Source organism: Perissodus microlepis, chromosome 2 (assembly GCF_051167445.1).
Source record: "Perissodus microlepis isolate ML-2025 ecotype Zambia chromosome 2, ASM5116744v1, whole genome shotgun sequence".
In the NCBI taxonomy this organism is placed as follows: domain Eukaryota; kingdom Metazoa; phylum Chordata; class Actinopteri; order Cichliformes; family Cichlidae; genus Perissodus; species Perissodus microlepis.
In genome coordinates, this window is record NC_140462.1 from 10402697 (window position 1) to 10427746 (window position 25050).

Below are 25050 nucleotides of genomic sequence, written 5' to 3' on the forward strand. Positions count from 1 at the left end.
GAGCGCTTGTTTTCATGCAGATTATGTCCCGGATCAAAATGCGGTACAATCGTCATCCTTTTTTTTTTTTTTTAAATCGTTGTCATTTGGAAATGAATTCGCACATAAGTATGAATCGAGATCACGATTTTCTAACGATTAATCGTGCAGCCCTAATATTGTTAGAGACTTCCTCTTTCATCCTCTCATCATCTTCATCATGTCAGTGACACTTGCTGTGCTGTCCTTCACTCAGGGACAACAGCACTCTACCTGTTTCTTGGCATGCACCCTGATCTGACCAGTAACTACCCCAGCAAGGAGACTTTTGAGGAGATCCAGTTCTTCAATGGGCATAACTACCACAGAGGCATTGACTGGTATGTATTTTTACACTCGCCTCTTTTTTGTGCAGTGGTAAGTAAGACTTCACGAGTCAGAAATATCCCCATAATATAATTAATGTTCACATTCCCCCCCCCCGGTCTGGTGTGATCGAAGCAACTGACAGCAACTGTTCACAGTGCTCTTAATTTAACATCCCTCTTCGGCGTGTTGGCATATACGCCAGACTGTGAGTGGAAAAAGGCAGTTTTCACTTGTAATTATAGTCACAGTTGCTTCACAACTTTGCTGCACCTGCATCTGGAGTTACGTTCTCCCATATGTTTAGGTAGGAGCACAGGTTAGATCATTTGCAGTTAAATCAAAAGAAAAAAAAACACAAAGTGGCAACGGCAGTTAACAATTTATTTTCACTTTGTTAGTAAAAAGTGCAAAAAAAAAAAAAAAAAAAAAGCAAACGACGCCACCTCACAACAACAAATCCGCTCATTTGTGACATTGCTGAGAGCAAGACCAGCAACGCAATTAACACCCATTCATCTAAAAAAAGTCACTGTTCTGAGTTTCCTGCAGGTTTAATTGACTTCGAGCAGCATTAAAGTGAAGCTTCACGCACCACTGCAGACAATCTGAAAACAATCCAACACAAAATTTACTTGGCAGGCTGGAAATTTCTATGAGTGGGCTGCCCAAATATTAACATTGTATAACACTATAGAGTGTTAGATGGTTTTTTTGTACTCGGGGTGCCAAGCTGTTGTGCATGGTCAATCACCCACACAGTGAACAGAGAAATAATCCTTATCTGCAGGTTGCAAATTGGACCAGATCAACTCTGGCTGCTTGTAATGTTTTTTGCTGTGTTTTTGTGTGGTTTTTTTATGCATTAGGTATATGGAATACTTCCCTCTGCCCTCCAATACTAGCTCAGACTACTACTTTGAGAAGAGTGCTAACTACTTTGACTCTGAGGTGGCAGCTCAGAGGGCTGCAGCTCTCCTACCCAAAGCCAAGATCATCACCATCCTCATCAGCCCAGCAGACAGAGCTTACTCGTGGTACCAGGTTGGTGACCTGCTACTCCACTAATCTCCAAACTTTTGAATAAACGCTGTTGTATTATAGTTAGAGAATTATTTCATCCCAAGTAAAAGACTCTCTTCGCCTTTTGTGTCTGTATGCAGCACCAAAGAGCCCACGATGACCCAGTGGCATTGAAATATTCCTTCCACGACGTCATCACTGCAGGGCGTGATGCTCCTGTCAAACTACGGGTCCTCCAGAATCGCTGTCTGGTGCCAGGCTGGTATGCCATCCATCTGGAGCGCTGGCTTAATTTCTACCACTCCAGCCAGGTACCGAGGGGAGGGGTTCATGCTTTGTTTAGTGGGGGGGAAATGTGCAGTTGCACCCAAAGTCATTATAACAAACTAAAACAATACTAGATGTGGAAAAAAAAACCTTTACCACTACTATGAAAAAATAAAGAAAACTACCTGAAAAGGTTTTGTGGACTTTGAACACTAACAAAAATAAAATAAGAATACAGAAGAATTGAATATTTCTGTCCTTGTATTATTTATTAATTTGGCAAAACTTTAAACTAAAACAAGCAAACACACTTAAACTAAACTGAAATAAAATCAAAGAATAAAAATGCTAAACTAATTACAAAGTATACAACTAATTTAATAGTTGAATTTAAATGAATTTAACACTCAGGTTGTATAAATGTAGGTATGGTAAATCACTTATGGTAAGGGTGGCTTGTTCTCTCTTTGGTATTCCTCATAGTGTTTCAAATGCGGGTGACCTTGAAGAAAGAGAGCTGCTCTTTGGGGACACTCAACAGCAAAGTGAACACTTGTTGCTCAAAATCTCTAAGCTGCACAATGAGTCAGGATTAAGTGTGAGCGTCATTACTGAACAAGAACGTCCATAAGAGTCAGCTCTGGTGGATTCTGGCTAACAAATCATTGTATTCAGACTTGCAGTTCTGAAATATGATCATTTATAATAAATAATACTTTTAAAGCTTGACTATATTGGCCAATATGTTAGTCCTATTGAGAAATTAGAATTTAAAAATTAAAGAAGTGGCTGGAGGATCTCTCTTTAACCATGTTTATAGTGTTCGTGTTCATAGTTTTCTCACTAGAGGGAACTACACAACTTCCCTGTCCGTAACATGTTTCGACACACCACAAATGCCAAAAAACCAGCTGGTCCAAGCAGAGTCGGGCAGAGCGTAAAACGCAATTTCATGTGATGTTTAAATAAGATATGTTTTTTTACATTACCATATTATCCTAGTAAAGACTCATAATTAACTACGCATATCAAACTTTATGGAAATCTGTTTATGCGTCATATGAAAGGAAATATCAGCCGATAAATCTGATTCTTAAATGAGCAAATAAACTGGTATCGGTCTTAAAAACTCCTTTATCAGCTCTGCTCATTATTAATTTGAGAGTGTCTTACAGCTTTCTGCATACCCAACTATCCTCTTCCTGTTCACATACTGTTTCCCAGGTGTTAGTTTTGGATGGACAGATGCTGAAAACCGAGCCTGCTTCAGTCATGGACAAAATCCAGAAGTTTCTTGGCCTCACTAACATTATCAACTACCACAAGATCTTAGCGTAAGTATCTTCATCCCAGCATGTTGCTTTCAGCTGCCAAGTTTACAAATGAACTTGCACCTGCATTAATATCTTTCCTGCCTTCAAATGTAAATACAAAGATGTGATTTGAGTCATTAGCTTATTAAAAAACCTTGCTATCGACAGCTCGCGCTAGTAAAGAATTAAGACTTTTAAAAAAATCATTACATTAAAAAAAATCTAAATCACTTGGCTTTTAAAAATGTGTTTGTCTCATGGTTAATTTGAAGGTTTGTCAGCTCAAAAAAAGATTTCTCCCACCCTCCTAAAATACATGCTGGAAGTTCTAAGTGTGAACATCACACTTCTTTAAGTTGCTTATTGGAATGGGATTATTTGTGGAGCCGTCAAACATGCTCATATGTCCACACGCTAGAAAACAGCACGTGGACATATGAGCAAAGAAAATATGACAGAAACACAGTAACTGGGGGGAAATTTTAGATTTTCAATATTAGAATTGAAATTCTAAATAGTCGTTTCTTATTTCTCAGTGTATTCTTGTGTTTTTTACGTCCAGGTTCGACCCTAAAAAAGGTTTTTGGTGTCAGCTGCTGGAGGGGGGGAAGACAAAGTGTTTAGGAAAGAGTAAAGGACGCAGGTACCCTGATATGGACCCTGAGGTAGGAAGAATAATCACATTATAGTATGATCTTTTTTTAATTGCTATATTTTAGTTTAATATTTGCTCTATTTTTGCGTTCTTCAGTCCCAGGCGTTCCTCAGGGAGTACTATAGGGATCATAACATTGAGCTGTCTAAGCTGCTCTACAGGATGGGACAGTCTCTACCAAGCTGGCTCCGAGAAGAGCTGGTCCACACCAGGTAGCAGCACCACAGGGGAAAACCACACCTCCTCATACTGAACCACTAATATTCCCCGCTGGGGCTCACTGGCCTCATGGCCTGAAATGTTGAAGATCCCAATTTGTTTTGACTGAGATTTGAGGATGAGACATCTGCATACAACTCAAGACTCAACTGTGATCTTCCCAAATAGGGCAACAGTGGGCAAACCAGGAACATGGAAGCCTTAACGGTGTGCACTGAAGAAGAGACCGGGGAAGACTCAAGAGGACGCACACGAGGAATTGTCGGTGTTTGATAATCACATGGCCGTTCTCCTCAATCAAACTTATCATCACATAAACTTCTTCCTGGAAATCAGAGGAAGGGAATAAAGTCTGAAATTTCAGTTGTGGGACACAGGTGATGGAGAGCATCACCTGTGTCCCCGCCAATGAATTTTCATGTAAGGAGCACATTAAAGCAGGCTTAATGGATGATATCCCGATCGCCTGAGAGACATTGGTTCCAAATGCCTTTGATGCACGTGTTTGTATGAAGGGAGAATGGGACGTCTGAAGTCTTGACTTAGGCTGCATGTTGTAGCCTTATTTGATAGGCCTTGGTAGAATCTAGTTATCACGTTACAAGTGCCAGGACAAGAATCTTCCTTAAACTATTACCACATGGACTTTTCATGGCTCTTTTTTTTAAAAGTGTTTTTTTTTTCTTTACTTTGATTTTAACATTTCTGTAATGCGGATGGCAATGCATTGCTGTAGAATGTACCAAAATTAAACACTTTAGCGTCATTGGTTTCATATAGGCCGGATGTACAGTACAGTTGCGTACACTGTTTTCAGCTTAGCATGCTCTGTAGCCAGTTTTACAACCATTTGATTGGCTACAGCGGGAACATAGGACGGGTGATGAAAGCACATTGTTTGAAGATAAAAGGTTACTGGAAAGCACACTCACGAAATTGTTCCTACTACAATCTGTGAAGAAGAAGATCATAAGCTAGCTACTGTATGTTAACGCCACACTCTGGTCCCACAAGATTCAGAAGATTGTGCATCTCAAAATCTGGTGTTTTGTTGTTGTTTGTTTTTTTTGTTTGTTTGTTTTGTTTTTTTTAATCACAGCTGTTTATGTTTTCTTATGTTCTGTTTCATGTCACTCAATAGAAGAGGTTTCGTTTGGGAGATTAAAAGCTGACTCTGCTTATTTAAAAACAGAACAAACACGTATAGTCACCAGGCAAACCAACAGTTCGCCCAGAGAGACCGCTCAGACATTTTGGTTGTCGGTCAAGGTGTTACCACTGCAACTAGATGTCAAACGTAGGTAACAAAAAGCTGCTCTTCTTGCAATAGTTTTGTACGATGTTCTGATGTTATAACAATGCACATGACGGTGACTTTATAATGTAAATAATGCGAAAACCCTCTGTAGACCTAAATTATTGAATGTGTTTGGGTTTACACTCTCCATCAGCCCATTGTGTGAAATGTCAGTGCTCTACTGAGGGGGAGTGTGGAAATTTTTATTTTATTTTATTTTTCTCCTCACTGTGCAGAGGTGTGTCGCTGAGATTCTTTCCTCTCATGTCCTCTCACTGCCAACTGTTGTACAAAGGTACTGAGTCTCTCCATATAAAGTATTAAATGATAACACATAACAGCAACGATGGTACTAATCTCCTGGACTGTATGATAAAGATTTGTAATTGTTGTCAATAATTTTTACAGTGTAACTAATATTGTCGGTGCTTTTTAATTTGCAAATAAAACACCACTGTATTTTTCAGTAGTTGGATCTTTTTTCCTCTCCTTTCTCTGCTGTTTGGCTTCCAGCTGTTTTTGCTTGTTTGTTTGTTTTACATAAACAGCTCTTTCATTTAATAAAGTCATGCAAAAGCCTACCTCATGCTATGATTATATAAGAATATGGAAACAAGATTAGACAGTGGCGGATCTAGAAAACTCTACATTTGGGTGGGGGCAGGGGGGCACATACCTTTTCAGTGAAGTTTGTGAAAATCCCTTATATGAATATGTCAACAAAATATCCACAAAACACTTTAAATTATTAATTGCATGATCTCTTCTAAGAAAACAAAGACTATTAGGTTGAGAAAATTAGTTGGGGACAGAAAATTGGGGTGGGGAGAGCATGGATCTACAGCAGTGGGTCAGTTGCCCCCCTTTGCCTCCCTGTAGATCCACCCCTGAGATTAGAAGATGAGCCTAGTGTCAAAATGCTCACAGAGTCTTGTGAAAAGGGAAGTTTCTTCCAGGGTTGGATGCAGTCCTGTGAAGTCTGTCCATAGGAATTAAGGAGTGTAAGTAGCTTTGTGTTGCTGCTAGCTAAAAGCTAATTGCTTGAAAAAAGTCTGATCACCTCTAGAACAGCAGTTTTGGTGGTTTGATGGTTTTATAGCATTCATTTGTGTCTTGTAACACAATACTACAAATTTCCCAGGTGTGAAAGTCCCGTCAAAGACACCCTAAAGGTCAATCAGTGCAATGCTCAGAAACTGCACACAACAAAAGGGCAACAGCTGTTAGCATGTTAAATGTTCATGACGGTATAATTAGAAAAAGACTGAACAAGTATGGCTTGTTTAAGGTTTTGCCAGCCAAAAGCCTCTTCTCTCTAAAATGAACATGTCACCACAGCTTAAGTTTGGAAAGTTGAACAAACCACAAGATTTTTTTGAACAGTCTTGTCTGTCTAAAGGACAAAGTAGAGCTGTTTCACCACAAGTCACATTTGGCGAAAAGCAAACGCAGCATATTAGCACAAACACCTCATAGCAGCTGTCAAGCACAGTTGGCAAGAGGATTTGGGCTTGGTTTGGAGCCACAATACCTGGTCACCTACAGTTACTGAGTCAACCATAAACCCCTCTGTATACTGAAGTATTCTAGTCAAATGAGAGGCCATCTGTCCAGCAGCTAAAGCTCAGACAAAACTAGGTCATGCAACATCGCAGTGATCCCAAGCAGCAGCAAATCTACAACAGAATGGCAAAAAAGAAATGTCCTAATCAAAGTTCAGATCTCAATCTGATTGAATTGCTGGGGTGGGACCTCAAGAGAGCTGTGCATAAACTAACACCTGCAAACATCAACGGACGGTTAGTGCTACCAAAGGTGGCTCAACATGTTAGCGAATACGGCCTGTACTCTGTACTTTCTTTTTTGCATTACTATAAAAGGACACCTTTCTGATGCTGGCTTGTTTTAACTAGCCACTCACTTCCACTCTACTTCCACTCCACTAACTCTTTCTTAACCAAAATGTACTTTTGAAAGTTTTTTCTTCCAGTGAATTATAAAGACTTGAGCATTAAATTGTGGCACGAAGTGCATGCAGTTTTTAAACAGAGTGTAAATGTGTTTTTCAGCCCTGAAAATATCATTATGGGAATAAGAAGCCTAAAAATTTTTTGGTTATAATTAGTTGGCTTAAAGACCTCCTAATTTTGACCCAGCCTTACAGGGAGTGCAGAATTATTAGGCAAGTTGTATTTTTGAAGAATAATTTTATTATTGAACAACAACCATGTTCTCAATGAACCCAAAAAACTCATTAATACCAAAGCTGAATGTTTTTGGAAGTAGTTTTTAGTTTGTTTTTAGTTTTAGCTATTTTAGGGGGATATCTGTGTGTGCAGGTGACTATTACTGTGCATAATTATTAGGCAACTTAACAAAAAACAAATATATACCCATTTCAATTATTTATTTTTACCAGTGAAACAAATATAACATCTCCACATTCACAAATATACATTTCTGACATTCAAAAACATAACAAAAACAAATCAGCGACCAATATAGCCACCTTTCTTTGCAAGGACACTCAAAAGCCTGCCATCCATGGATTCTGTCAGTGTTTTGATCTGTTCACCATCAACATTGCGTGCAGCAGCAACCACAGCCTCCCAGACACTGTTCAGAGAGGTGTACTGTTTTCCCTCCTTGTAAATCTCACATTTGATGATGGACCACAGGTTCTCAATGGGGTTCAGATCAGGTGAACAAGGAGGCCATGTCATTAGTTTTTCTTCTTTTATACCCTTTCTTGCCAGCCACGCTGTGGAGTACTTGGACGTGTGTGATGGAGCATTGTCCTGCATGAAAATCATGTTTTTCTTGAAGGATGCAGACTTCTTCCTGTACCACTGCTTGAAGAAGGTGTCTTCCAGAAACTGGCAGTAGGACTGGGAGTTGAGCTTGACTCCATCCTCAACCCGAAAAGGCCCCACAAGCTCATCTTTGATGATACCAGCCCAAACCAGTACTCCACCTCCACCTTGCTGGCGTCTGAGTCGGACTGGAGCTCTCTGCCCTTTACCAATCCAGCCACTGGCCCATCAAGACTCACTCTCATTTCATCAGTCCATAAAACCTTAGAAAAATCAGTCTTGAGATATTTCTTGGCCCAGTCTTGACGTTTCAGCTTGTGTGTCTTGTTCAGTGGTGGTCGTCTTTCAGCCTTTCTTACCTTGGCCATGTCTCTGAGTATTGCACACCTTGTGCTTTTGGGCACTCCAGTGATGTTGCAGCTCTGAAATATGGCCAAACTGGTGGCAAGTGGCATCTTGGCAGCTGCACGCTTGACTTTTCTCAGCTCATGGGCAGTTATTTTGCGCCTTGGTTTTTCCACACGCTTCTTGCGACCCTGTTGACTATTTTGAATGAAACGCTTGATTGTTCGATGATCACGCTTCAGAAGCTTTGCAATTTTGAGACTGCTGCATCCCTCTGCAAGATATCTCACTATTTTTGACTTTTCTGAGCCTGTCAAGTCCTTCTTTTGACCCATTTTGCCAAAGGAAAGGACGTTGCCTAATAATTATGCACACCTGATATAGGGTGTTGATGTCATTAGACCACACCCCTTCTCATTACAGAGATGCACATCACCTAATATGCTTAATTGGTAGTAGGCTTTCGAGCCTATACAGCTTGGAGTAAGACAACATGCATGAAGAGGATGATGTGGACAAAATACTCATTTGCCTAATAATTCTGCACTCCCTGTATAAGCACCGAGGTCATGTGACTGTAAAAATGTTAACGTGTGGTATTTTGCAGTCCTAAATAAGTCCTTAAATATATTACAGTTAGGCCGCGCAGGTGGGAGTTTGTATGAACTATTATTTTAGGGGTAGCTGTAAATTAAAAGCATTCAACGTGATGATGACTATTATGCAGAGATTTCTAGAAACTTCCCAGTCTCCTGGTTTGGATTGAAAAACAAACTGTTTTTCTTTTTGTTTCACTTCATGGAGACGTGAAGCAGACAAACCAAATCCCTTGATAGTACATTCAGCACAAACTTTTATTAAGTAAAAACTTTTACTTACTTACATAAGTCTTTTACTCTAAAGTCCACCAGATTTACAAGTAATTCATATTTCTTCTTTTCGTTTCCTCATTGGGGAAAACACCTTAAAGTGTGCAAAGAAGTCTCATCTTATTCCTAAAAGAGGCCAACATAAAAAATGGACAAATGTACTCACCACATTTCCCTTAACATTGTTGTAATTGTAACATCTAAAACTTTGTTTTAAAAGAACACTGCATATTACTATGATTTGATTCATTGTTTCTTTATTCTTTAAGCTATAATAGTAATATTAGCCTTTATTTTTAATTATGGCAATATTATTATATTATTTTCAATTATATAACATGTATTTTATTTACTAATACAACTACCTAAATGTCATAATGTGCAGTATTTAGTAATGAAACCTAAAGTATGTATTTTCACTGATGTAGTAATTCTAATAAATCTAATAAACTACTGTAGTATTATTACTAGCAGCATTATCTATATTTACAAATAATTAATGTTTACTTGCTAGAATTAGCAGAGGCAACTAAAAATACTATACTATCAAACAATAATGGTAAATTCTAGATCTTAAACCGTCGCTTATGTCGCTGCTGTCTGCCTCTGTCAACAAATGATGCTATTAAATCAGCCAATCAGAGCTGGCGCTAGTGATCCGTCCCACAACTTCTAGTTCTTTTTTTTTTTTAATAGAGAGGCTTTCTGTGGAACCCGTCTGGTTTTCTTTTCCTCATTTTGTAGGCAATTTATGCTCTAGACGTGTTGTTCATTGTCCAGTTTGTTGCTTGAAGGAACGGAAAGAACTCCTAACACAGATGGCCCACTCTCCAGACGATGCACCCCTGGCCAGGGGAAACCTGGCAGACAGTGAGGAGATGCTTCTTCCCCCTGCAGCACCAAGAGGGTGAGAAGAGTGTATTTTATCCATAGCAGCTGTTTGTGCTGTATCTTTAAAAATTATTATTTTTTTCCAATAAAGTTCACATTTTTAAATTGGCTCACACGGATAGAGCAGAATAAATAAATAAAAAACTGAAGTTTTTCACCAAAGGTTAGTTGCTTACATGCAGCAGTATCACATTTCCTTTAATTTCATTTAGCAATAGCAAAGATACATTTTATGACATTTAACTTTGAAGGTAGGCCCATCTGTTTTAGATTTGCACTTATTCCTTTTTAGTTAAAAGAGCAGTAAAATAATTTCGTTTTTATCTTTTATAATTATACATTATAATATTATTTATGTATGTATTCATGTTTACAACATATAATGCATTTAAAACATTTAGTTTTACTTCTTAATTTCACTGAACCGCACTTCCTCTTTCAGCCAGGACAAGGCGTCTGCCTAGTAACTGGTGACGCAGCAGTTGTTATTGGCTAATAGAGAAAAGAAAATGTCTTTTTTTTTTTGGAACAATTCAAGTTAGAAATAAATACAGTCTACAAGAATTACAACTTAATAATCGATTAGAATCGGATGTATGAATAAACTTTTTGTGTGGACTGTTGATTGGAAATAATAGATAAACAAACTTTATATTTTCCTTTACGACACAGATTATATTGGCGGTATACATGAATTTATGATAAAAAATAAATAAATAAATAAATTGCATCGAACAGACTAATGTCGCAATTTAAAAAGCGGATATGTAAACATATGACTTTCTGACTTTCACTTTTAATGTTTTCCAGCAATAATGAAAAAGTAAAATTGTCCTTATACGTTTGTATTTGAGAAAATCATTTTACACCTATCTACCTTTGTTTAATTTGCAAGATTAACTTGAATCATAGTTGAATATGACTTCCTGCTGAAGCCAGAAGAATGTATCTGCCTAGTAACTAGTGATACTCACATTCTATTGGCTGAAATAAAAGAAGGGGCAGTAATTAGATCTGAGTCTCTCTCACTCTTTTTTTCCTAATCTAACAATTAAAAAAAAAATTATATATTTTCCAGATTTGCTGCTCTTTACATGACGGAAAATAATTGTTTGTTTATGGTTTACTGATTTGATTCCAAGACAGCAGGATCACAGCTGTGTGTTATATCTCTCCTCCCCAACATATCCTACCCATTTTCAACTCCTGCCCCCCACACTGAAAAACCAAACAAATATCTTTAAAGATTCAAATAAAAAAAAAAGGAACAAAAGAAAATAAATCTTGAAGGAAATTCAAAGGCAAACAAAGGAGAGACAAAGGCCAATCCCCCCCTCCCCCTCCTTGTTTTCTTCACAGATTTGTCACTTCCTTTACATCACGTAATGTGCAGTAAATTAACATTTTACACACTAACCATGATCATTTTTCATCATCTACAGGTTTGACTAAAGGAAACTGTGGATTTCCTTTTTTTTTTGTTATTGTATTTTTGTGTGTGCGCAGTGGACTGTCCAAAATCCAAATGACTCACCCAGGCCTTAAAAATGTCACACACTGCACTTATAGAAATCCCCTCACGTCACTTTCATACCAAGAAATTCTTTATTGGAATCCCACGTTTTGTTTTACCGTTTTTTATGTCCTTCATTTCTTCCCCCCAACCTCCTGATTTACCTCCAACCTTTTAGTGACACATACTTTTCTATTTCTCACAGAGGCTCCAACAGTCGTGCCTTGAAAATTGCGGGTCTGACAACCTTGGCTTGCCTGCTGGTGGCCAGCCAGGTCTTCACTGCCTACACGGTGTTTAGCCAAAAGCAGCAGATCCACACTCTACAGAAGAACTCGGACAGAATTAACAAACAGCTGACCCGCTCATCTCACGGTAAAGTCGAGCACTAAAACCTTAATGGCCACACAGAGCCCTAAGGGGATGTGTCATTTTGAGTGATAGTTTTAATTAGACAGGCGTACGCAGGCTGGAGCGCTGAGGAGGGAAGTGAGAGTTTACTTTACAGAAGCTGAGTTTGAAGGTGGACAGAGAAATGAAAAGTTTATGGTGACTCATGGGGAGAAAAAGGTTAACTGTGTGATATTTTTATGTTAATAGCATTAAGACAAGATTTCAAACAGAGGCGTCTTGACAGATACTGTTAAACAAAGAAACAAAAACACATTCCTTTTTTAATTCTCTATTTATTATGTAGTCCAACTTTTCAATTTGTTTCTGCTGAGCATTAATAATTTAGACATAAAAAGAGCTACTTTATTTAAGTTTTTTGTTGTTGTCGCTGATTTTTTTTCTTTTTAATTTTTTTTTTCAGCTGTGGCTCCAGTGAGGATGGCCATGCCCATGAACAGCCTGCCCCTCCTCATGGACTTCACCGAGGACTCCACAGCACCCAAGACCCCCTTGACTGTAAGTGCACACCATCTTCTGGGAAAAAGTTCATATTTGCGTGCAGCTGGGATTCATTTAAGGCTTCAAATTAATTGCTAATGCTTGGATTTAAAAGTTGAATAATTAATTTAAACTTGAATGCTCCCTTCCTCCAGAAACTGCAGGACACTGCCATTGTCAGTGTTGAGAAACAGCTGATGGATCTCATGCAGGTAGGTTGCAAACACTGTCTAGCCTCACATTCCTTACCAGCGTGTTGATGTGTTGCTGACAGTAAGCTCTCGAACGTGCTCTGAACAGGACTCCGAGCTGCCTCAGTTCAACGAGACCTTCCTGGCCAACCTGCAAACCCTGAAGCAGCAGATGAACGATAGCGAGTGGAAGGTGAAGCGTCACACGCAGTGATCACATTGCTAACGTAGCTAAAATAGAAATGAAAAATGGCGACCGTCCTTTTAGCCATGCTTATCTAACACTTTCTGTATTGTAGAGCTTTGAGACCTGGATGCGCTACTGGCTTATCTTCAACATGGCCCAGCAGCAGCCTGCAACCCCCACACCTCAGTCAGGTTAGCTCAACTTTTCTTTCCTTCACTTTTAAGCGTTTTATTACCCAAATAGTTGCTATAACAGCAAATACAGATTTTCCTGTTTTACTAGTATGCACTAGTTTGGCATTTAAGTCATTTTTTTTTAGAGATTTATATTAAAAAAAAGAAATACAAAATGTTGAAAAATTATTGGATGTTGTTCATGCGTGTTTCATGTTTGTGAGCTGTGCTAAGCTATCTGAGATCTGTATTCCCATTAAACTCTCAACAAAATGTCTTTTTTTTTTACAGTCTTTATTAACGACTTTTTAATTTTTAACTGGTAAATAAAACCAAAATAAATGTCTGAATATTCTCCGCTCAGCCACTACTATCAAGACCAAATGCCAGGTGGAGGCAGCACCCGGACCCAGCAAGATTGGTTCATACAAGCCCCAGTGTGACGAGCAGGGCCGCTACAAGCCAATGCAGTGCTGGCACGCCACCGGCTACTGCTGGTGTGTGGATAGCGAGGGCCATCCCATCGAGGGAACCACCATGCGTGGCCGTCCCGACTGCCAGAGAGGTAGAGGACACGGATTAACGGATCTTTTCTTACATGTGTAGTTTTGGTGAGGCTGTTGTGAATGACACCAGATGTTTTTTTTCCTGCTAACTTTAGCTGCATTTCCTCGTCGCATGATGGTTGCACCCAGGCTGATGCAGAAGACATACGACATGGATGGTGAGCGCTTCAGATTAGTTTCTTTGTTTTTGATGATTTTTAATTTGGGAGATTTTTCACTGGCATCATCATCATGATCACTTTGTTGTTTGCTGTTTTCATCTCTTTTTCCAGATGAAAAACAAAAGTGAAGCAAATCTTGAAGAAAGATTTCATCCAGCAGTCTCTGCAAATGACAGACTTCATGCCGCACTTCAATTATTAACGCTTCTATCCCTGATGAGCTCGTTTTGCGTGGAATCTTGTGATTTTAACCATTTTTTGTGGCTGCTTGAAATCGGATCAATAGAGGCCTGTTACACCTTAGTGCATTTAATTTTGAAAAAAAAAATTGCCTTTACGTCAGATTTGTTTTGGGGTATATTTGTATAATCTACAATAAGTACATTAAGTATGTGAGTGTTTAATATGTTTGGTTCTGATGAATGCTTAAAGGGTCGGTTTACCGCATCTCCTTCTCGTAAAATCAATGCAGGAAAATGGAAGCTTGGTTGTGATGCTCTGAACATTGAAAAATTGCATTTATTAATGTAAACCAGCCTAATTTCTTCCCGTGCTGGTCTGATAATCCAAACCTCACAGAGGGCAGTTTAAATAGGTTCTAATATTTTGCTAGAAAGTAGTGTCAGGAAAAAAAACAAAGCAACTAGGAGCAATCTGGAAAGAGATGTTGCTATTTTACATATAAATAAATGAATAATTTGCATTTCCAACTAGAAATCTAGCTAGTATAAATCTACATACCATAAATACATACCATACACTGTGGGTGAACCTATCCTTCACAGGATGTGAATATGATAAAGTTACTCTTTTATGACATGTTTGTTTTAATAAGGTTGATGAATAAAGTTTTCCTGTTAACACTGCTTGCATTACATATTTCACATTATCTATAGTTAAGAGAAATCATTGCTTAAGCTGTAATCAAAATAAGGTCTGAATAAACTTTAACCTGATTAGATGCAGTGACGCTGCTCACTCAGTCCTGGATTTTGTGGCATTTTTAAAAAATTAGACACTTTGACACTCAATACATTTGCCGTTAAAGAACCTGAAATGTGCATGAGTGCACCGACTCATCCTTTTAGTTCTTTTAGAAATTGAGTTCTCTCACATTTTCTAAAAAAAAAAAGAGTGCCCCCATCTTTTTTTAAGCACCACTCTTACTATCAGTCATCAAATTAACACGATCTAACAGGCAATGGTGAAAACCACGGTGCTCTCTTCTGTGCCTTCTGTTTTGACAGTTACCCAAGATCATGTTAGGAGTGCAAATTTGCCCACTTGAGGCTCGCACATCTGGGACGACTGGTGCAAAAGTGTGAATTTATTTTCTTCGTCATTAGTGGTGAAGATGTTCAAAACATTAGGTTTTTTCTCAGTGAGTCCTCTATTTTTTTTAAAAAAAAAAAAGATGTGAAGAAAAGGATGAGGAAAAAACATCTGTGGTGGAAATTACTGATGGATTAAGCCAGTTGCACATACCTGCTCCAACTTGGTGAACAGCTCACACAAAAAATACTCATCCATGTCTAAACTGGCTGGACACGAAAACACATAAGATCCACGTTTAGCTACAGATTTGTTCTCCCATATCCATCCATCCACTTTCTTAACCACTGGCTGGAGCCTGTCCCAGCTGGCATGCAGTGACACGCAGGATATACCCGGACAGGATGCCAGTCTATTACAGGGATATTCTTCTGGCAACCAAAAGGTCTCAAGCTGTAAAAAGTGGATGTTAAGAGTTTATAACTCTGCTTGGCTTCACTGTATGACAAGGAATCCCTTAAAAAATATGAATAAAAAACAAAAATGTGTACTTTAAACAACCATTTCAAACTGTCAAATAAACCAAACACGTATTATAATGAAATTTTATGTGAGGATTATCTGAGATTAAAGTTTCTCCTAGTTCCAGTTCCTTTTTTAATATTAACAGGAATTCTTTTCCTTTATTAAAACATTTTTTGTTGTATTTGAAGCCGTAAATTTAAACACTGAAACCATGACATATTATCTTCTCTTGATCTGATATTTTTTATCTTCTGCTGACTCACTGAGTCATCCGTTTCATTTGAGGCTCATTACCACTTTAAGAGCAGCCACTTCAGTTTGCTTTTTAAGCAAGGATAAGATTTGCTTTAAGTTAAGTCGTGAAACCCACAAAGTGTATTTATTACCAGGCTTTTCAGCTTTGCGCAAACTGGAGCAGAATGATATTCTTTATACCAGCAGTAGCCCCATTAGTGGGATGCCATCATCTTCCTGGATAACACAGACAAGTGTGTAGTGGAGGACTTGCCTGAGAACTTGTATGCAACACACCAGCAGCCCAGCGGGAGACTCTGATAATGAATTTGTGTCTTGAAGCATGTGAAGCCGAGCAGCGGGATGCAACATCACACTTGATTTTTGACGCTATTTATTTTTGCCCACATTTACAGCATCCATCTTTGTTTGGAATCTGCTTTCAACTTTTATAAAGGGTCTAATTAGAGGTTTCATAATAATAATAATAATCTATAACAAAAAGTTTCAGGGCTGTGAGGAAGTCTTTTGAATCCATCCAGAGTAGAGTAGAAGTCTATTGACAACTTATTAACTATTTATTAAAAGCGTTTGTGGATCTTTTTTGCTCTCCCAATTGATTCTTAAATTATTAAGTGAATGTCTTTGGGAGGAAGCCAGAATACCTGGAAGAAACCCTCACAGGCACGGGGAAACTCCACAGTAAGGCCCCAGATGGAGTCCAGACCAGGAGCCTTCTTGCTATGAGGCAACAGTGCTAACCACGATACCAGTGTTCCACCCAGTGTGCTCACTGTCTTGTCTTTTGTATTATATAAGAGAAACCACCAATGGTGAAGTTGTCCTCCTGGAACACACACAGAGAAATATAAGTTAACATAATATATATGTATATATATATATATATATGGCCAATTTTTCAAATAAATAATGGCTATCACCCTTATGTTTCTTACAAGTCAGTAAAACACAAGCAGCATGTTCTTGCAATTAATTATTAACCATGGTATAACCATTGTATAGCCATTACTTAACTTACAACCCTTGTATAAAGTGTGCCTTCTCATAAAAAGGGCAATAGAAGAAAAATGAGTTTTTAATTACACTGTCACAACTGTTGCATTTCTCTAGTGTGTACAAACTGTACATGCGATCGTGGAACGAGTCTTCATAAATCCTATTTTATTTTTCCCTGCTTAAAAAAATAGTACTGCTGATCAGTGACCCCATTTCTGACCGCTCTGTCCGTCTTGGTAACAGAACCCTGCTCACTTTCACCAGTGGAAGTAGCCTCTGGATCATTAATAATTCATCCATCTGAAATGAAATCCAGGTGCGCCAGTGGCTGTCAGACGCAGGATGGCCACTGTTAACATGGATGCACCTGTGAGTATTCATAGTCTACACAGTATATAAATAGCATCTTTTTAAAGCAGGGGTATAGTCACATCAGAATAATGCAGAATTTAAAGGCACTCTTGTTGGAGTCTCTGTCATTGATCTTTAATGTTTTAGGGAGCTGACGCAGTGAGAGTGGGAGTTGTACTTACAACAAAACCAGGTAAGGCTGGGACAGTGACAGTATACCTGAATATTTGCTATACTGTCACTGGAGAATGACTGTAACTCGGTTTTGAATGCACAGAGAGTAAAGAATCTGTTGTTATTGATGAAGAAGGACATAGTGTTTACTACAAATCATCAAATAATGAGGTAAGTCATTTAACTTCACACACACATGCTTCAGAAAGTATTTGTTAATTTGCTTTCAAGATTGCTTACATTCTTTCAAACAGGCAGCCAAGGCCTTCTCTTTCGACCAAGTCGTGACTGTTGACAGCATAAAGGTACAAAACAGCTCCTGCCCCCTTATTTTAACCTTTTTCTGCTCCACTGCTCCATTTTCACTACCTGATATTTTGATGGCTGGAAACTGAAAGACTTGAGTGTAAATCTGCAGAGTTTTCACCCTGAGCTCCTGCAGCCTCTCACCGAGTGCATGTCCAGTGGGTGTAAGGCAGCACTGCTGATATGTGGAGCCTCCACAGAGACGACGAGAGCTCTTATTGACAGCAGTGTCATCAGACAGGTGGAGCTCTAAACAAAACTGCATTTAATACTTGCAGATTTTATGTGTTTATATTTTCAATCATACCCTTGATTCGCTTGTAGGTCGTGGCTAACCTGTTCAGCTGTATGGAGTCAAGAGTGAAAGGCGAGTTATTCATCTCTGTGTCATCCCTTCAGGTTTGTCCTTGTATTCAGTAGCAGAGCCCCAAAGGATAATAGATGCAATAAAACACATGATGACAGCTAATGTTTTTCAATGTCAGTTTTATCCAGACGGCAGTGCAGTGGATCTCTTGAGCCTCAACAGACAGACTCTACAACCTGTAACACATCCAGCGCTTGGAAGGTTTGTCACAATTTTGCATTTTAATGATAAACAAAGACCTCATATAAAACATATACACACTGAAGCTGTATTATATATGCTCATGCCCTCTTTTCTCTCTCAGTCTCATAGGAGGATTATGTGAGGTGTGTGTGCGTTCAGCTGAAGAAGCTTATAATCTGTACGAAACATGCAGGGAAACACTGAAGGCGAACACAGACTCCATTTCCAGCCGGTAGGTCATACAAAGCACAACTTTTATGAACTCTAATCCATTTACAAAATCACTTTGGATCCATTCATTAAATTGGTTAATTGCAATAAATCCAAGTGCCTGAGCGATAAAAAATTTACTTCTGGCTTTTATGATTGAGTTGTTCTGCATAGTGTCAGTCAGCTTGCCCTTTTTTTCATAAATTTCCATATGAACTTGTCAAATGTTTATGCTGTGTTTCTCTCAGATGTAGCTCCCTGTTCATGGTGACTGTTGAGTGGAAACTCCATCCAGAGGAGGTGGAGTCAGATGTCTGCCGCAGCAGATTTCAGCTGTTCAGCCTGGCAGGAGGAGCCAGTAGGACTGACCTCAGAGGGTCAGTGACATAGCCAGTGAGATCTCTATTACATGGGCAAGTGGAACTTGAAATGATCTACCACAAACTGATAAAGCATTATTGTGATTGTGGTCATCCAGGAGTTACATTATCTCATTTGGAGGGAGATGTGCTATATTTATTTATTTATTTTTTTATTTTTTTATTTTGCCTCTGGCTGTAGGCATAGATTATAGGAGATAAGTAGTATATATTGCTATTCCTGAACAAAATCCTCTTGTAGGAACAACTGCTTTTCTTGATGGATTCTTGTAGTTGAGGAATGTACCTCTTGTGACTTTCTGAGTAGGTGTTTTTGTAATAGCTAAAGAGTGATGTTGGGGCCAAATCTACACCAGTCAAAAGTGATTCTATATCTGTCCTATAAACAACTTTAAGGTAGCCAAAGTGTATCATCTGCCCCCCGTCTCACACTATCCCTTGGATTGTAATCTTATCTAAGGTCTTCCTCTTTTCCTCCCATCTGGGAGCTCAATGTTTAACATCCTTTGTCCAATTTATGCAGAATCCCTCCTCTGCACACATTGAAACCCTCTCAGCCTTGCCTCATTAACTTTGTCTCCAAACCACTCAACCTGAGCTGATGTTCTCATTTCTAATCCTGTCCGTTCTGGTCACTTCTATTGAAAATCTGAGACTCTCCGCCTCTGCTTCCTGTCTTTTTTATGTCAGTGCCAGCACCTCCAAACCATACATCACAGCAGGTCTCATTACCATCTTGTAAACCTTCCCTTTCACTTCTTTACCACCCCTGAACCTTGTCTCCGCTCACTCCACTTGTCTCTTCTTCACCTCTTTGGATGGTTGAAACCAAGTTGTTGTTGTTTTTTTAACTCATCCGCTTTCACCACCTCTGCTCCTTACAGCTTCACCTTTCCACCGGTGTCCCTCTTATTCACACACATGTATTCTGTCTTGCTTCTAATCTCTTCCAGCGTGCTCTCTACTCTCACTAAAAACCACAATGTTGCCTACAAACACCATAGTCCAAGGACACTCCTGCCTGACCTCATCTGTCAGCCTGTCCATCATCATTGCAAACAAAAATCTATATGACACTAATGTTATTTCACTCAGATCTTCATCTCTACAAGGAAACATATCCAACTCAACAGGGAGTGAATTTGACTCAGAGCCTACAGGTAGATGCTGGGGTGGGGGATGGCCTTTTGAAATATGTTCAGTAACAATGGAAGGAAGTAGCGGCATAGCTTTTGGGGAAAGCAGTGTTCACAGGCAGGCAGTGAAAGAATGAGCAGGGAACTGACAGCTTATACCAGCATGATTAAAAGGGTGTTGGGTATGTGAGGAGAGTATGCCAATGCGAGTGCCGCAGTACACTAGAGTGATTGCCTGAAGTATCTTGCAGCCTTCACCTCATTAGTAAAACCTGTACTTTTCTGGCTGCGATGAGTCAAAATGTCTGCAGTTATATGGTCCTGTTAATTAGGTCAGATCAACAGAGAGGACAGCATTTGCCTCTGAAATGTAATTTTTTGATATCAGTTCTCTTTATGAGTAGAAGCTTTATTCAAGCTAAAAATTATTAATTCTACATTTTACAGCAATGTTTCTTATGTCGGTGTGCTAGAGCATGAACACAACACAAACCGCCTTTTCAATCTCAGCAGGTCATTTGGAATTGGCTTTTAGCATGGCTGCTCTCTCCCTTAGAGGTAAGGTGCAGAGTTCAGTCATTTGGGAGGGGCTCAGAGTAGAGCCGCTACTCCTCCACATCAAAGAGAGCTGGCTGAGGTTAGTCAGGTATCTGACTAAGAGGCCTCCTGGATGCCTCCCAGGTGAGATGTTTCAGGCATGTCCTACCAGGAGAAGGCCCTGAGGCAGATCCAGGACATGCCAGAGAGATGATGTCTCTCTGTTGGCTCAGTGTTCTTTCAGATAAGCTGGGGAGAGGGAGGTGTGGGCTTCTCCCCCTGCAACATGAAGATGGGTGGATGGTGTACTTAGTTTTTCAGATACTTCCTTTGCATTTTGCCTTAGTTTTTTGATAAAATAATAATAATAAGATGTAATTTGTCATGTGTTGTAATTCAGCTCAAGTTGTTTTTACCTCATTTTAAAAGACCTGTAAAGGCCTAGATATCTTTATGTATTGATTTTATACCCACATTAATTTCTGATATGATATTATATGCTATTACTATATTATATTATGTCCTGATATCTTAGAGACAGGGTAAAGAGCTCCGAGTAGAGCTGCTAATCCTTCATATCAAAAAGAGCCAGCTGAGGTCGTTTATTTTTCTGACTAGGATCCCTTCTGAATGAGGTGTTTCAGGCATGTCCTACCAGGAGAAGACCCAGATCCAGGCCCATTATGTGTCTCAGCTGGCTTGGGAATGTCTTGGTGTTCCCCTGAAGGAAGTGGAGGAAATGGATGGGGAGAGGGAGGTCTGGGCATCTTTGGGACCTGAACCCAGATTAATGGCGAAAAAAAATAACTGGATGGTTGGATAGCATATCCACTTTGTGATATTTGATATATATTTTCAGAGTGAACCCACTGCTGAAGGTCCTGGACCAAATCCCAAATCCTGCTGCTAATATCAGTGTGAGCCTCCTGCCTCATTTGCTTAATGATGCCTTAAAAGGAAATAGCAGGACTGTCCTCATTTACTGCATTAACCCTCAAGGTACTGAGCTACACCACATCAACATACAAAGAAATAAATATGCATGTGTGATTTACAAAACAAAAATAACCCTCCACCTTTCAGGTCTTCTAGATAACGAGACACCTTCTGCTTTAAATCTGGCCCAGAAAATGAGAGGTTTTGCAACTAAGCCCACCACTGGTTGCTGGAGTCCAAGGGCAACTGAGCAAAAGATTCGTGACAGCATCACTGATCTAAGAAGCGTGATAATGTCACAGGGGGACAGTGAAGTTCACAGCATCTACGAGCTGGCCGAGCTCACGCAAAACCTGCAGGTAATTCATAAAATCAGCCTCATGGAAAATAATGCTTCCCAAATAATGAGTTTGAGTCTGTGCTGTGATCACCCCAACAGATGGTGAAAAATCAATCATGGGAGAAGAGACGGGAAGAATCAGAAAAGATAAAAGTCAAAATAAAGGTTTATATCCGAATTATTACATTTATTCACAAGTGTAGCAAAAACTAGAACACAATGTGTCTTCAACACAATAAAATGAGCTCCATGTTTTATATTACTTGGCAGACTTGCAAGACCTCAAATAGCAATCTGCTGTTTTCTGGAGATCATCACCCCAACAGCAGGCAGGGTACAGATACAATGAAATGTCTACAGGACCAGCTGAGGCAGGAAATGGAAGAACATATTACAGGTAAAGTACTCAGATTTATAAGTCACGGTTCCATATGGCTAACCACAGCCAGCATATTCTGTTTGTTTCTCATATTCCCAGAAGGTAAAGAGAATGCAGAAAAGGTCCAGGAGAGAGTAGCGAGAATCCAGCAGCTGAAGGAGGCTCTCAGGGAGGAAACACTCAAAGGTGGAGCTGCTACTGGGAATTCCCCTGCCTGTCAACAAGTAAAGCACATCATCTGGCATTACAAACTCTAATTTATTACAGATTATTTAGAAAATACTCAGACCCCTTCACTACTTGAATACCCTATGATGTAGATGGGGAATATAGTCCCACATGTGCTGCAGTGGAGCATATGCATAGCACGATTCTGCCACTGAAATGCTTTTCCTTGGGGATGAGATGAGCAGTGTTACTCTTTTTTTTGAAACATCTGAACTTAGTCCTTTCAGTCAGCTCCAAGCAAGTAGGTGTTTGTCTTTTATGCATGACCAGCTTCCATCTAGCCTCTCTATAGGCCTGATGTTGGAGTAATGCTGACCTTCAGCTCACTTCGGTTGAAACACCAACTCATCGAAGTTTTAAGCTTCCACTTCAATTTGGCTCCTGGTAACAGTTGAAATGTTGGAAGATGTTCAACACTCCTGCCCTGATCGCTGCAAGTCTACAGTGAATTTCTTGGACTTCTAGGTTTTAACCTGACATCCAGATTCGGTTTTCCGACAACACGTTAAAATGTGCAAGAACAAAAGGGGTTTGGGCATTTTCCAAAACCATGCATGTGGTTGGATAATGCAGTAACAAGGCTGAATCAATAATCTTTTCAACATCTAAAAATTATTTATGTGCACAAGAGTGGGCAGCCCACACAACGGCATTTGTTTTGCCAATTTAATGATTAGTCTCAGTTGGAATACAACAAAGCAGAGGAACGGAGGAGGCAACTTAAGGAGGATCATGGGAGATTAATTCAGCAGGAGGTGGAGAAGATGGAGAGAGACTTGGCACAGGAAAACCTACCGGTGAGATAATGAGATACACTAACACTATTCTGTTTGTGATCCATCTTAGCTGAGGTTGCTGAGTCAGTTTGAATTAATGCAAGGCTGGATTTATGGCAGGCAGTGGAATTCACTGTATAATTACATTATTTTCTTGCATAATTTTATGGTTTGTGCATTCCTGTGTTAGAAAGAAGGTCCTCAGAGGGACTTGCTGGTACTGACCAGAGAGAGACATGTCCTAGTACTGCAGATAGAGGCCCTGCGTGCCGAGGCCCAGCAAGCTGAAAAAGACCTACAGGATCAATATGACAGACACCAAGCAGAGCTGCACTGTCTCAGGGAGGAGAGCCTGCAGGTGGGAGAAATAACCATGATTCAAATAACAGGACTTATTCGCATTTTATTAGTTTGTTACTTTCAGCAAACTCATGTCTGCCTGAACTGCCTCTGAAATTAAAAACGCCAAAGTTACATTTCTATCTTCATAAGGACGATCATAATTTGTGACTCAATCTTGGAAATCAGTACCATGTGTAAATTTTTAGCTGTCATCAATTCGTCTGGATTTCCAGATTATTTAAGAGAGGTCGTAGCTATCCACGTAAATATTGTTCTTCTCAATAACTACAATTGCGTAAATCACAAGCTGACATTTAACTCTTTGATTTAAAAATGTGCAACAAGTTTTATAGTAGCTGAGCTGTCAAATACAAGATTTCCCTTGAGCTCAAAAGACAGTATCTATATCCTAGCGCCTGTTAGAGCGAACTTTTGATGAAAGGTGGGGGATACACTCAGGACAGGCAGCCAGGTCATCACAGGGCATGACAACACATAGTGATGACAAGTTATTGTAAACATGCGTATGAACTTGCCTGTAAATGTTTTATGGATAGTTAATCAAATTAACAGCAATTAAATTTACTGTATAACTTTATTAAAAATCTGTATCCTTGTATGGTTGATTACTATATTCCTGTATCCGTTAGGATTTATGTACAGTAAACATCACATATTTATGTTTGGAAGCACTGCCATAGACCGTAATGCTCTGATGATGGATAATGCAGCGCTGACACATCCCCCCGAGTGATGATATTTGCTGATTCAGCTGTATGAGGGAGGAGTCACGTATATAAAGTTCATATTTTGCATCTTTTCCTGCTCTTAGTACTTCAGACTTACATTAAAATTATTAAGCATTTCGCCTAGGTCTTTCTCAAAAGATGAACACACTGTGGTACAAACATCTTTGTGAGCATTATTTGAATCGTGTTGTACTGCAGAAAGCGGTGTGTTGCTATAAACATGGCAATTAAGAATGCAAGAGAGACAGACCATCGTGACATTTAAAAGAGTAGGTTATTCCTAGAGAGAAATCGCAAAGAAAGCCACACATACTCAGAAGATGAGTTTTTGAAGTTAACAGCTTGTAAGGCAGCTTACAAGACCACAGTTTGATATTGATTATAGTAAGCAAATGCCAGTTTTGACTTTAAAGAGAAGACTATGCTCTATATAAAATGACTTTGTTAGCTGCTTCATAAAAATACTTGTATAAAGCTTTACTAAATGATATCCTTTCTACATTGCCCCCCTGCTGTTATCTCCCTAGGTGTTCAGAGTGTTTCGTCAGGTAGGCGAAGAGCAGAGAAAGATTTCAGAGGGCAGATACAGAAGTGTGCTGCTGGAAGCGGTGCAGGATGCCATCTACTTGTCTGCACAGAACCAGCAGCTGCAGGCAGAGAATAAGCAACTCCATAAATGTCAGTTTGAAATTATGTAACCTTTACTAGATGTGTGGTTGTATAACTAAATGCTTAAAAAAATGTTTTTTTATTTAAACAGCAGCAGGAGAACTGAAGGATATGCTAGCTGCACAAGGTGATCCCGTGGCTGATCCCCCATCAACACTGAATGTGTGACTTGAATGTCTTTACGCAGCAGTGTGCGGACTGTAAATCATGAGAAATAAAT

General features: G+C 39.3%; 3 protein-coding genes and 1 pseudogene across 4 annotated transcripts in view; all 4 read left to right on the forward strand.

The window, feature by feature from the left end:
* ndst1b (N-deacetylase/N-sulfotransferase (heparan glucosaminyl) 1b) overlaps positions 1-5585 on the forward strand; it is a 51236-nt gene extending 45651 nt beyond the window's left edge. For both annotated transcript variants that reach the window (XM_084944964.1, XM_084944954.1), the window contains 6 exons: positions 236-359; positions 1215-1389; positions 1509-1679; positions 2860-2969; positions 3511-3613; positions 3700-5585. In XM_084944964.1, the coding sequence (XP_084801090.1) occupies positions 236-359; positions 1215-1389; positions 1509-1679; positions 2860-2969; positions 3511-3613; positions 3700-3819 (803 nt within the window). In that variant the 3' untranslated portion in view covers positions 3820-5585. The remainder of the gene's footprint in view (positions 1-235; positions 360-1214; positions 1390-1508; positions 1680-2859; positions 2970-3510; positions 3614-3699) is intronic.
* Positions 5586-9866: 4281 nt separating this feature from the next.
* cd74a (CD74 molecule, major histocompatibility complex, class II invariant chain a) lies at positions 9867-14701 on the forward strand. Its single transcript, XM_084944991.1, has 9 exons — positions 9867-10053; positions 11756-11925; positions 12365-12459; positions 12597-12653; positions 12742-12825; positions 12932-13010; positions 13357-13557; positions 13654-13716; positions 13831-14701. The coding sequence occupies exons 1-9, from the start codon at positions 9965-9967 to the stop codon at positions 13845-13847; spliced, it is 855 nt and encodes a 284-aa protein (XP_084801117.1). The 5' UTR covers positions 9867-9964; the 3' UTR covers positions 13848-14701.
* A 2408-nt stretch (positions 14702-17109) lies between these two features.
* Positions 17110-22509, forward strand: LOC146392301 (kinesin-like protein KIF17; annotated as a pseudogene).
* Positions 22510-22971: 462 nt separating this feature from the next.
* On the forward strand, positions 22972-25044 carry LOC146392302 (uncharacterized). The gene is made up of 4 exons (XM_084945052.1): positions 22972-23091; positions 23261-23428; positions 24689-24839; positions 24922-25044. Exons 1-4 carry the CDS (start codon positions 23059-23061, stop codon positions 24996-24998), a joined length of 429 nt encoding a protein of 142 aa, XP_084801178.1. The 5' UTR covers positions 22972-23058; the 3' UTR covers positions 24999-25044.
* Positions 25045-25050: the final 6 nt, after the last annotated feature.